Genomic DNA, 12,515 nt, shown 5'->3' with positions numbered 1-12,515 from the left:
ATATGAATGACAGCAGAAATTAAACCTGAAGGCAATCGCCAGTGACATTCTTCAGTTGTCATCTGGAGACATCACAAGAGGGCTGTGTAACTGGTGACCATCTAAGTAGTAGTTTCTGTTCTCTTCAGAATTGAAGGACTGACATCAGCACAGCCATTGGGTGCAGAACCACTGTATATAAGTTCCTGAAATGCAATGGTATGAAGAAATGTGAGTAGGTTGTGGCCAGCATGAATTGTGTGGGACGAAGCCAAGCATGTGATACAAATTTAACAAAACGCTGAAGATGCATTTGCATATTAGATGAAGAAGACTTAAATAAACATATATAAGGCAGTAATAAAGCTCGGCAAGTTTGCTGAAGATGAAATTGTATTTTTCATTTCTGTCAAGTACTACTAATAAAGTGCTTGAATAATGTAATATCTGTTGCAAAAGATGGGCATTTACCACAGCTTATGCTGGGAAATTAGTATCTTATCAGTATCTGGAATCATTAATAGGAGGAAAGCGGCAACAACATGAACAATTATTAAAAAAGGAAAAATTCTGGAGAAGACTTGGACAGACAGACTGAAACAAACATCATCTCAGTTTTAAAAACAAACACAGAATAACCATAAGAACTAGAAGATTATTGTTAGATTGTACATTCTTTTTATGCAGCAAAAGAAAACCAAGACATTTTGGCAGTTATGTCAAACTTCAGATACAACAAAGGTGCTATTTTCTGAATATAAACAAAATACGAGTAATGATATGAGCTTTTGGCTTTTGGTTCATTAGGGACAGCCACTGTTTAAGAATGTTGTGTGTGTGTGTGTGTGTGGGGGGGGGGGGGGGGGGGGTTGAGACTGAAGAAAGTAAAGAGGGAGACAAAGTTGTGAGAATGTTGGAATGGAAAACTGGATAATGTTTACACATTCACAAAACTACTCAATTAAAAAAAAAAAATAGTATATGATATAGTTTCAATGTATTATCTAAAATATTAAGTCAAGATGCAGATAAATTGATCTATGCAAACCATGTATTGATGATTTTTTTATGGATAATAAATAAATCTGTTTAAAAGATGTAATATGAAATTATTAGTTATTGCTTTTTGATGAATAACAAATGCAATTGTGCATCTCATAACAACTTCAACACTTCTATGCAACGGTGACATAAAGCAAACCCATCAGGAAAATTCTAATGTATTGATTTAACAAATTTCTTAAGTGTAACAACAAAAATAATCAATTATTGATAGTAAAATGTAAATGGACAGGTAAAAAATCTATTCTCCAAGCAACAGCAGTACACACACACACACACACACACACACACACACACACACACACACACACACACACACAAAAGGATTTAACTTTCACATGCTTTCTGAGCCACTCTCTCCTCCTCCTGGTGGGAGAGTTGCAGGGGAAGGAAGAGGGGTGAAGTGAAAGAACTGGAGAAGCTTAGGGAAAGCGGTACAGTTAAGAAAAGTCACCCAGAACCCTGGGTCAAGGGAGACTTACCGGGTGGGATGAGAAGGAAGGACTGATTGTTGGGGACCGCACCACACGAGATTTGAAAACCTGAGAGCTTAACGGTAGAATACAGGGTAATATGCAAGACAGAGATAAATGCTAAAACACAGTGCATGAGTTAATAAGAGTGAAAAGCTAGGTGCACTTTATGTAACAGAGGTAGGAGGGGGACAGCAAAAAAATAGACAAGTCAGGAAATGAAAGATGTAGAAAACTGAAATGGAGTGAAGACAGGAGTAGTTACTGTGAATAAATACTTAGACAGAAGGAATTAACATAAATTAAGGCTAGGTAGGTGGTGAGAACTAAGAACATGTTGTAGTACCAGTTCCCACCTGAGGAATTCCGAGAAACTGGTGTCTGGGGGAAGAATCCAGATGGTGCATGTGGTGAATCAGGCACTGAGGTGATGACTGTCAGTTGTATAGCATGCTCTGCAACAGGATTTTGTGTGTTTCCTGTTTACACCCTCTGTCCATGCCCATTCAGCCTGACAGTTAAAGGAGTGGTAGTCATGCTGATGTAAAAGGCTGAACAGTGTTTACATAACAGCTGGTATATGACGTGTCGTTTCACAAGTGGCTATCCCTTTGATAGTACATGTCTTGCCTGTTCTCTGGGATAGGTGGTGGTTGGTAGGAGAGTGCATAGGGCAAGTCTCGTACTGGGAATGGTCACAAGGATAGGAGCCATATGGTTTGGAGATGAGTACAGGAGGAAGATAGGGTCTGACAAGGATATTGCGGAAATTGAGAGGGAAACGAAAAGCTATTCTAGGTGTGGTGGGCAAATCTCAGACGGAATGGATCTCATTTCAGGGCGAGATTTTAGCAAGTCATGGCCTTGTTGAAGTAGCTGATTAATACATTCCAGATGAGGATAATAGTGAGTGAGCAGTGGTGTGCTGTAAAGTTGGTTTTTGGAGGGAACAGCAGTACCAGGATTGGATGTGATGACCTGGGAATCTGCTTTTGGACCAGGCTTGTGACGTTGCAAGTTATTATGGGATAACATTTACTGCAGTAAGATAAGTAGATGTGGAGCCCGTAGCTGTGAGGAAGCTGCAGGAAGACACCTTAGCTATGAATCACCGCGCAGCTGACACACTGTGGCTGTGTGAACTGGCTACCGTGTCACCTAGTACAACCGTATATTCATACCCCCTATGAATCTAAATAAATCATAGTAAATATTAACCAGTTGTTTTCAAACTTGGTATACTACTTTTTGTTATTCAATAGAAGACCTCATAAAAATTACAGCTTGTTTTGGAGATTGAGAAAATCACCTAACAACCATAAAACCGACACTTAAGGTGTAAAATTCAGTTAGGAACCATAACTATTTGTCTTTTGTTATCAACTGAAATCATACCAAAGTTCTGAATGTGTCGAATTATTTAATTGGGATTTTTATTTTCAAAAAACTTTAATTACTTCACATTTCGTAGTATGAAATTTATGAAAAATTAATATTTGTTTATTATGTTGTGGTGGGAATAAATGGGAATGAATGTGTGTGTGTATGTGGGACATACCTAAAATCTGATATTACTTTCTGTAAAACATTACGCAATCAGATCATGGGAAAGTTGTATTGTACCCACATTGCTGATGACTTATTTCAAGGTGGGATTGCTTTTGTAAGAAGGCAGCCAGAATATCATTTTGAAGTGCAATCGATTTCTAAATTAATCTTGAAATTATTTTTCTTTTCGGTCTTTTTATTAAACATTATATTAATATTTGCATTTTAGAATGAGGCAAATTATTTTCTGAAGAGCAATTGGCTTAGGCAAGTTTTGCCACGAGAATGATCTAGAAGGATCATTCTGGCTGGTCAGTCAGACTGATCAACCAATCAGAATTAAGAGGGTCCTGCATACTGAAAGCAAATAGGCAGAGAGTGGGGTAGCATCGAAATAGTCACTCGCTAGCCATCGGACGTGAAAGGTCATGTTAGATGTCACAGTGAAAATTATGTGTAAAATAAACAATTGGTGAGTTCGTTGCGTTTAGGACTAGTCGTAACAGGGGAGATTTCAGTTACGAACAATTTGAATAAAGTTTGATGTGTTTGAGTCTATTGATTGAATAGTTGTGAGCGTGTGAGATTTCGGCCTCTATTGAAAATTCTGCGTGGCATATTCCGCATTTCATTATGCAATATTTGGCGAGCATTTCTTTTATAAATGCCCACTGATAAGACTGAATGTGAAACTCACTTATAATAGTGGATCAGTGACTGTGAGATTGAGTATTCGATCGGGTCAGACTGATATAGAATATGACTGCTTTTGTGTGTGAAACCTGTAGTTGTGACTGAGTTGTATTTCACTAAATAAGGACTTTGTAGTCATTTCCCTGTTTTCTAAACAACACAAATACTGGTCTTGGAATTTTCAGATGCTTATTTCAGTCAAAAATACCCCATATTACTGCCCAAAATCTCGATAAATATGAACTTGCAGGAACAGTTTTTCACTACTAGAGTTATGTGGCCTCAGCAGTGTAGGTATTAGGTGGCATTTTTCTCCAACACTGCTTTTTCATTGCCTATTAAGTAAGGGAGCGGAAGCCGTACTGAGGTAGGTGGACATTTTAATATGAGAAATACGAGGGACGAACTGATCTGTCCTGCCACAGGCTGTTGGAATAGTTACGTCCAGTGAATGCTGAAGTGAGAGTGGTGGTGTATTGCTGTAAAGAGCCTACATCTCAACATTTACATATGCCTCGAATACCAAGGCTGTTTGGGAGATCACGTTTGACTTGGAAAGGATGGCAACTGTCGAAATGGAAGTACTGTTGTTCATTAGCGGGCTTGATGTGGACAGAAGTGTGTAACTGGCCTTCAATGAAGACGAGACTAGCATCTCCTTCTGCACCCATCTTTCTACCCTATTGGCTCCTACCCCTACGACCATCCACCTTTCTAATATATAAACTACTTTCAAAGTGCCAAAATGTACTAGAATAAATAAAATGTCAATAAAACGACGCACTGTACAATGTACTTGCAGTGATAAGGTCGCAATTCCTGAAATCCCTCGCCTGTGGCCTCTGGCCTGCCGATTCGTTAGAGATACCCACAGAAATGGCCTGTGGTTTTGGCCCGTCATGGAATTCTGGTCATGTGGTCAGCTATTCCTGTGTCACAGACACCATGTTGTTGAAATGAGACCGTGGTGATCGCCCATAGATAACTTTCACAAATACTCTGAGAATCAATACTAATGAGGATAGGTAGCAACTCACCATAAAGATGATCGCTGAGCCACAGACAGGCACACAGAAAAGACAATCACACTCTCACAACTAAATTTTTGGCCATAGCCTTTGTCAGAAAACAAGAGCACGCACAAATTCATACAATCACTCAGACACAAGTCATGCACACATGACCGTTGTACCCAGCCACTGTGTCAACAAGCTTTGAGGATCAGATCCAAACAAACCATTCCTCACGCCGCCCTGCCTCTCATTGGCAGCTGCTAGGTTAGCAGCAAGCAGTGGTGCCAGCACTGACTCCAAGTTGAGGAGAGGGTTGGGAAGGGGAGAAGCAATAAGAATGAGAGTCAGAAAGCATCGCACATACTCAGTTGTGACCAGCCAGCGACAAAGCACGACATCTCAGTAAACAAACAATTTCATGCTACTGAGACAAAAAATGAGATTTTTCCACAGTTTTTTTTCTTCAAATTTCCCTGATATGTTTGAAATTCCCTGATTTCAAGAACTTGTGGCAACCCTGGTTAAGTTTTAAATGAGAGTCAAATGCTCTGTGAAGTAATAAATTCATTGCACATTCACACTCTTAACATGATTCATCTTGCAACAAGGAAATTTACTTTGAAACTAACACTTTTCAAAGCATCATTCGCAATATTTTCCTGAGACCTATTAGAAATAGCTTTGTTTCAGCAGTTGCCAGAGGCGCCAGAAAACAAGCGTTACTATGCGTGGGCAGCTATAATAATGTGGGAAGCCCACAGGTTCCTACAAACATAGTTTTAAGAGATCTTATCTAACACCATAAAAGAAATAGGATACGTCAACAGGAGCAGAGGAATTTCGTGTACCATACTAAAATGTATAATTCAGCTTAAAGTACAAAGTCATATGCCCAGATTCACAGTGAAGAAGGCCCCAATCTGATATTAAGATTTCAGTTTGGTTTTCGGGGTGCAAATTTTCTTCGAGTACCCGTACTGTATTATCTCATGTTTGGTTCTTTATTATTGCATACATCTACATCTATGTGATTACTCTGCGCTTCACAATAAAGTGCCCGGCAGAGAGATCAATGAACCACTTTCAAGCTGTCTCTCTACTGTTCCACTCTCGAACGATGTGCAGGAAAAAAGAGCACTTAAGTTTTTATGTGCGAGCCCCGATTTCTCTCATTTTAGTGATGATCATTTCTCCATATGTAGGTGGGTACCAACATAATGTTTTCGCAATCTGAGGAGAAAACTGGTGATTGAAATTTCATGAGAAGATCATGCTGCAATGAAAAACACCTTTGTTTTAATGACTGCCACTCCAAGCCACGTACCAGATCTGTGACACTATCTCCCACTTTCAAGAAAATACAAAACGGACTGCCCTTCTTTGAACTTTTTCAATGTCATCCATCAGTCCCACCTGATGCAGATCCCACACCGCACAGCAATACTCCAGGATAGGGCAGACAAGTGTGATGTAAATAGTCTCTTTAGTAGACCTGTTGCACTTTCTAAGTGTTCTGCCAATGAATCGCAGTCTTTGGTTTGCTCTACCCACAATTGCTTGTTCCAATTTAGGTTATTTGTAATTGTAATCCCCAAGTACTTAGCTGAATTTACAGCCTCCAGATTTGTGTGACTTATCGCATAATCGAAATTTAGCAGACTTCTTTTAGTATTCATGTGAGTAACTTCACACTTTTCTTTATTCAGTGTCAATTTCCACTTTTCGCACCATATAGATATCTTATCTAAATTGTTTTGCAATTCGTTTTGGTCATCTGATGACTTTACAAGCCACAGTAAATGACAGCATCATCTGCAAACAATCTAAGATGGCTACTCAGATTGTCTCCTATGTTGTTAATATATATCAGGAACAACAGAGGGCCTATAACACTTCCTTGGGGAATATCGGATATTACTTCTGTTTTACTTGTGACTTTCCATCTATTACTATGAACTGTGACCATTCTGACTGGAAATCATGAATCCAGTCACACAACTGAGGCAATATTCCACAGGCTTGTAGTCTGGTTAGAAGATGCTTGTGAGGAATGGTGTCGAAAGCCTCCTGGAAATCTAGAATTATGGACTCAATTTGACATCCCCTGTTGAGGGCACTCATTGCTTCATTAGTATGAAGTGCTAGTTGTGTTTCACAAGAACGATGTTGTCTGAATCCGTGCTGACTATGTGTCTACAAATCGTTTTCTTCAAGGTAATTATTAATGTTCAAACATTGTATATATTCCAAAACCCTACTGCAAATCGACCTTAGTGATATAAACCTGTAATTCAGTGGATTACTCCTACTTCCCTTTCTGGGTATCTGTGTGATTTGGGCAATTTTCCAGTCTTTAGGTACGGATCTTTCTATGAGAGAGTGGTTGTATATAGTTGCTAAATATGGAGCTATTGTATCAACATACTCTGAAAGGAACCTGACTGGTACACAATCTGGACCAGAGGCCTTGCCTTTATTAAGTGATTCAAGCTGCTTTGCTACATCGAGGATATCTACTTCTATGTTTCTCATCTTGGCAGTAATTTTTGACTGGAATTTAGGATGTTTACTTCGCAACACTGTGTTTAATAACTCTGCTTTAGCGGCGCTCTCATCAGTGAGTTCACTGTTGTTATTCCGCAGTGAAGGTGTTGGTTGCTTCTTGCCACTGGTGTGCTTTATGTATGACCAGAATTTCTTTGGGTTTTCTGCCAGATTCTGAGACAGAGTTTTGTAGAGGAAATTATTAAAAGGATCTTGCATTGAAGCATGTGCTATATTTCAAACTTTTGCAAAACTTTGCCAATCTTGGGGATTTTGTGTTCTTTTAAATTTGGCATGCTTTTTTCATTGCTTCTGCAACAGCAATCTGACCCATTTTGTGTATCATGGGGGATCAGTACCATCACTTATTAATTTATGTGGTGTATTTATATCTCAACTGCCGTCAATACTATCTCTTTGAAAGCATTCCACATATTTTCTACGCTTAGATGATAAGATCAGGAGTGGAGACTGTCTCTTAAAAAGGTGTTAAGAGCATTTTTATCACCTTTTTTTAAAATAGATGTACTTCAAATTTCTTTTCTGGTGGTTGTGGGTGTTATGGTATTCAGCATAGCAGCAACTGCCTTCTGGTTGCTAATCCCTGTATTCATCATGATACTCCCTATTTGTCCAGGATTATTTGTTGCTAAGAAGTCAAGTATGTTTTCACAACAATTTACGCTTCGAGTGGGCTCATGAACTAATTGTTCAAAATAATTTTCTGAGAAAGCATCAGTGCAATTTCAGATGACGTTTTATGCCTGCCGGCGGCTTTAAACGATTAATTTTTCCAGCATATCAAGGGTAGATTGCCACTTGTACCAGAAGATGAAAATGTGCACTTGAATTTCAGTGAATGTTGAAACTAGCCAACAGGGCAGAATGAAAATTCGTTTCAAATAAATTGACTACCTCTGGGGAAAAGATTAATAAAAGCCACAGTTATTTAGCAAACCAACAAAAAGAACTTCATTGTTCTGCAAGGCGATTGACTGTCAAAACTGTGGAAATAAAATAAAAATCAGAAAATTGAAACTAATAATATATGTTAGCCTCCCATAATTATGTGAATCTACACTCCTGGAAATGGAAAAAAGAACACATTGACACCGGTGTGTCAGACCCACTATACTTGCTCCGGACACTGCGAGAGGGCTGTACAAGCAATGATCACACGCACGGCACAACGGACACACCAGGAACCGCGGTGTTGGCCGTCGAATGGCGCTAGCTGCGCAGCATTTGTGCACCGCCGCCGTCAGTGTCAGCCAGTTTGCCGTGGCATACGGAGCTCCATCGTAGTCTTTAACACTGGTAGCATGCCGCGACAGCGTGGACGTGAACCGTATGTGCAGTTGACGGACTTTGAGCGAGGGCGTATAGTGGGCATGCGGGAGGCCGGGTGGACGTACCGCCGAATTGCTCAACACGTGGGGCGTGAGGTCTCCACAGTACATCGATGTTGTCGCCAGTGGTCGGCGGAAGGTGCACGTGCCCGTCGACCTGGGACCGGACTGCAGCGACGCACGGATGCACGCCAAGACCGTAGGATCCTACGCAGTGCCGTAGGGGACCGCACCGCCACTTCCCAGTAAATTAGGGACACTGTTGCTCTTGGGGTATCGGCGAGGACCATTCGCAACGGTCTCCATGAAGCTGGGCTACGGTCCCGCACACCGTTAAGCCGTCTTCCGCTCACGCCCCAACATCGTGCAGCCCGCCTCCAGTGGTGTCGCGACAGGCGTGAATGGAGGGACGAATGGAGACGTGTCGTCTTCACCGATGAGAGTTGCTTCTGCCTTGGTGCCAATGATGGTCGTATGCGTGTTTGGCGCCGTGCAGGTGAGCGCCACAATCAGGACTGCATACGACCGAGGCACACAGGGCCAACACCCGGCATCATGGAGTGGGGAGAGATCTCCTACACTGGCCGTACACCACTGGTGATCGTCGAGGGGACACTGAATAGTGCACGGTACATCCAAACCGTCATCGAACCCATCGTTCTACCATTCCTAGACCGGCAAGGGAACTTGCTGTTCGAACAGGACAATGCACGTCCGCATGTATCCCGTGCCACCCAACGTGCTCTAGAAGGTGTAAGTCAACTACCCTGGCCAGCAAGATCTCCGGATCTGTCCCCCATTGAGCATGTTTGGGACTGGATGAAGCGTCGTCTCACGCGGTCTGCACGTCCAGCACGAACGCTGGTCCAACTGAGGCGCCAGGTGGAAATGGCATGGCAAGCCGTTCCACAGGACTACATCCAGCATCTCTACGATTGTCTCCATGGGAGAATAGCAGCCTGCATTGCTGCGAAAGGTGGATATACACTGTACTAGTGCCGACATTGTGCATGCTCTGTTGCCTGTGTCTATGTGCCTGTGGTTCTGTCAGTGTGATCATGTGATGTATCTGACCCCAGGAATGTGTCAATAAAGTTTCCCCTTCCTGGGACAATGAATTCACGGTGTTCTTATTTCAATTTCCAGGAGTGTATTTTAATACATTTACTTGCTCCCAACTACAGAAATCTATTTTGTTTTCATTTGATGTGAGAAGCATAAAAATGAGGAATCAGCAAAATCACTAAACAAATATGGCTCACGTGGAGACTACCCTTGATATGCTGAAAAAATTAGTCGTTTAAAGCCGGCGGCAGGCAGCTTTGCGCATGCAGCAACCTGGCAGCTTGGGTGCACCAGAAAAATTTTTCAGGTAGCATCTGGCTGCTTGTTGCTACTGCTGATACAGCTAACAGCCACACCTCAAGTAGCCAGAAGTGGGAGAAGGTACTGCCCATACACAGCTCTCAACTGTGCATGAGCCCACAGGCAACTGCTTTAACAAACTTAATGTAAACAATAGTTATGACACGCTCATCGGCAACAATTTATTGGTGTGAAGTATTCCATAGTATTCGTCCTAAAGCCTTTGACAGATTTTGCTGTTTATCAGTTCTTACCAGTCATAACTACAAAAATTTAAAGTCTACAACAATGAAAATTTCCTGGAATTCTAAAAAAATCCCCGGTTTTCTCCCTGGTGAAAAAATTCTCGGGTTTTTCCTGGATTTCCTGCTGCGTATACACCCCGCTCAAATAAGAGTTCCACCTTGCCACCACCTCCTCTTCATTTGTTGTAGTCACTACGAAGACTTTCCAATGATTCTGTGGAATTAACACCACCAAGAAAAAAAAGGATACAGTGAAGAAGTAGAATCTCAAGAATCAGTAGTATCACACTGAATGTTTTATAATCATATACCAAATTTGATCACAATATCCCCCTCTGTTACTTTCATAACAGTAGGAATCAAATAACCCCTAATCATCTTCAGATCATAGTCTGTGTTTATTACACATGTAACATGTCAAAAACATCTCTGATAACTTGTATCGTACAAAGTACTACCCAGTATTATTTATTTTATAGTGAAGACTTAAATGGATAACAGGTCTGACAATTACGAAAATGACTTGGAAAACGTGTAATGAGAAATTAGTAGTAACAATTATGAGCTATTGTGATGGAGATTGAGTAAATTTCAAGCACAAGTTGAACTTTCCACAAATGTTCAAAGTGACCAGGACATAAAAACATTCTATTTCGATAACAACTAGCATACGATAGCAAAGCTAAGCTCCCCACTGTATCCTTTCTCACACATCTTCACGGGAGAGCCTTGATAAAGTTAGGACTGGAACAGATGTGATGACAAGCTGAAGAATACGAAGGAAGGAATGAAGATTAAGAGTTTAATGTGACGTTAATAGCGTGGTTATTACAAAAGGAACACAAGCTCAGATTAAAAAAAGAATGGGAAGGAAATTGGGCATACTCTTTTCAAAGGGACCACCCTGGCATTTGCCTGCAGCAATTTATGGAAATGACATAAAACCTAAATATCTGGATGGCCAGAGGGGAACTTGAACTATTGTCCCCCCCTCCCTCCCAAACTTAGTGTGCTAACCACTATGCCACCTCACTTGTTTGAAGAACAAAGCTGATGTCCACATGGCTCAGTAGGGTTGTCACTGTCTGTAGCAGATGTCCACTGTCTAACCCAATCTGGCACAAAGTTTAAAAATGTCACAAGCTTTTGAAGCAGTATATGTATTAATACAATAAAATGTTATCTCAAGCCAACGTTAGAAACAAAACTGTACAATGATTTGTTGATCTCAAACCTGATAAATTGTCCTGAAGAATTACCTGAACATAGTAGTCGTCCTCATCGTTACTTCTGCCAGCAAGGAGCTGTGCATCTGCTTTTGTTGTTTCCAGTAATGTGTGTCTTGATTCCAGTTCCTAAGAATGAAAAGTAATCATTAAAACATTTGAGAATATCATAAAAATTATTCTGAGAGAATCATTGCAAGTCAAAGAGTTGGTTTCACACTCACATTTGAGGTAATACTTCACTAAAGCGTAAAACTATGGCTAATACAGAAAAATAAAACTGTCTTCATTACCAGGAAATCAACATCACAGATAAAATGAAAGAATGAGTGAAGTTTTTGTGAGTACTTTGTAAGTACAAGTAATTGGATATCACACTCATAATGTAAGCGATATTAGTTGGGTAGGCATTTGCATACTCCATGGATCATAATTATGACCTCTTTTGTGATATGGAACAATTTGGCTTTACAATAAAAAAAGGACAGCTGTCATCAATCCAAAGATTGTTTTGAACACCACAGTGCTTTACTAAGTATGGTCCTGTTCGAGGTGATAAGCTGTTGCCTTTCTCTGAAATTTGAACTGATTTATCCAGCCAATTATAGAGGGATTTACAGTTTTACACAAATTCCGAACCACAGTGCAACTTTGTATTTTTCACATCAAGAAACATTGGCAGAGGTGAAATAAGTGATAAGTGACACAGAAATCCTAGGATTGACTGGGGATCAAACATGAGACCTTTAGATTTGTAGTCTGCCACCTTATCATTTACCCACTTATCCACCAAGCCACACAGTCTTACAATAATGGTACACATTTTCAGAGGACAAAAATAAATCTACTACATCTACATCCATACTCCACAAGCCACCTGACAGTGTGTAGCGGAGGGTACTTTGAGTACCTCTATCGGTTCTCCCTTCTATTCCAGTCTCGTTACAACAGACACACAGACCATTTATATGATTTTTTTTATGGAATTTTTTTACATGCATATAGAATATAGTTAACT

General features: G+C 40.6%; 1 protein-coding gene across 1 annotated transcript in view; it reads right to left on the bottom strand.

Annotated features, from left to right (window-relative positions):
* The window catches only part of LOC126091801 (NEDD8 ultimate buster 1-like), a 108,923-nt gene that overhangs the window by 72,770 nt on the left and 23,638 nt on the right, over positions 1-12,515 (bottom strand). The window contains exon 4 of the mRNA XM_049907094.1: positions 11,531-11,626. Coding sequence (XP_049763051.1) covers positions 11,531-11,626 — 96 coding nt within the window. The remainder of the gene's footprint in view (positions 1-11,530; positions 11,627-12,515) is intronic.

This window comes from Schistocerca cancellata, chromosome 1, assembly GCF_023864275.1.
Source record: "Schistocerca cancellata isolate TAMUIC-IGC-003103 chromosome 1, iqSchCanc2.1, whole genome shotgun sequence".
Classification (NCBI taxonomy): domain Eukaryota; kingdom Metazoa; phylum Arthropoda; class Insecta; order Orthoptera; family Acrididae; genus Schistocerca; species Schistocerca cancellata.
The sequence above is the reverse complement of the archived record's forward strand: the minus strand, read 5'-3'. Positions and strand labels throughout refer to the sequence as shown.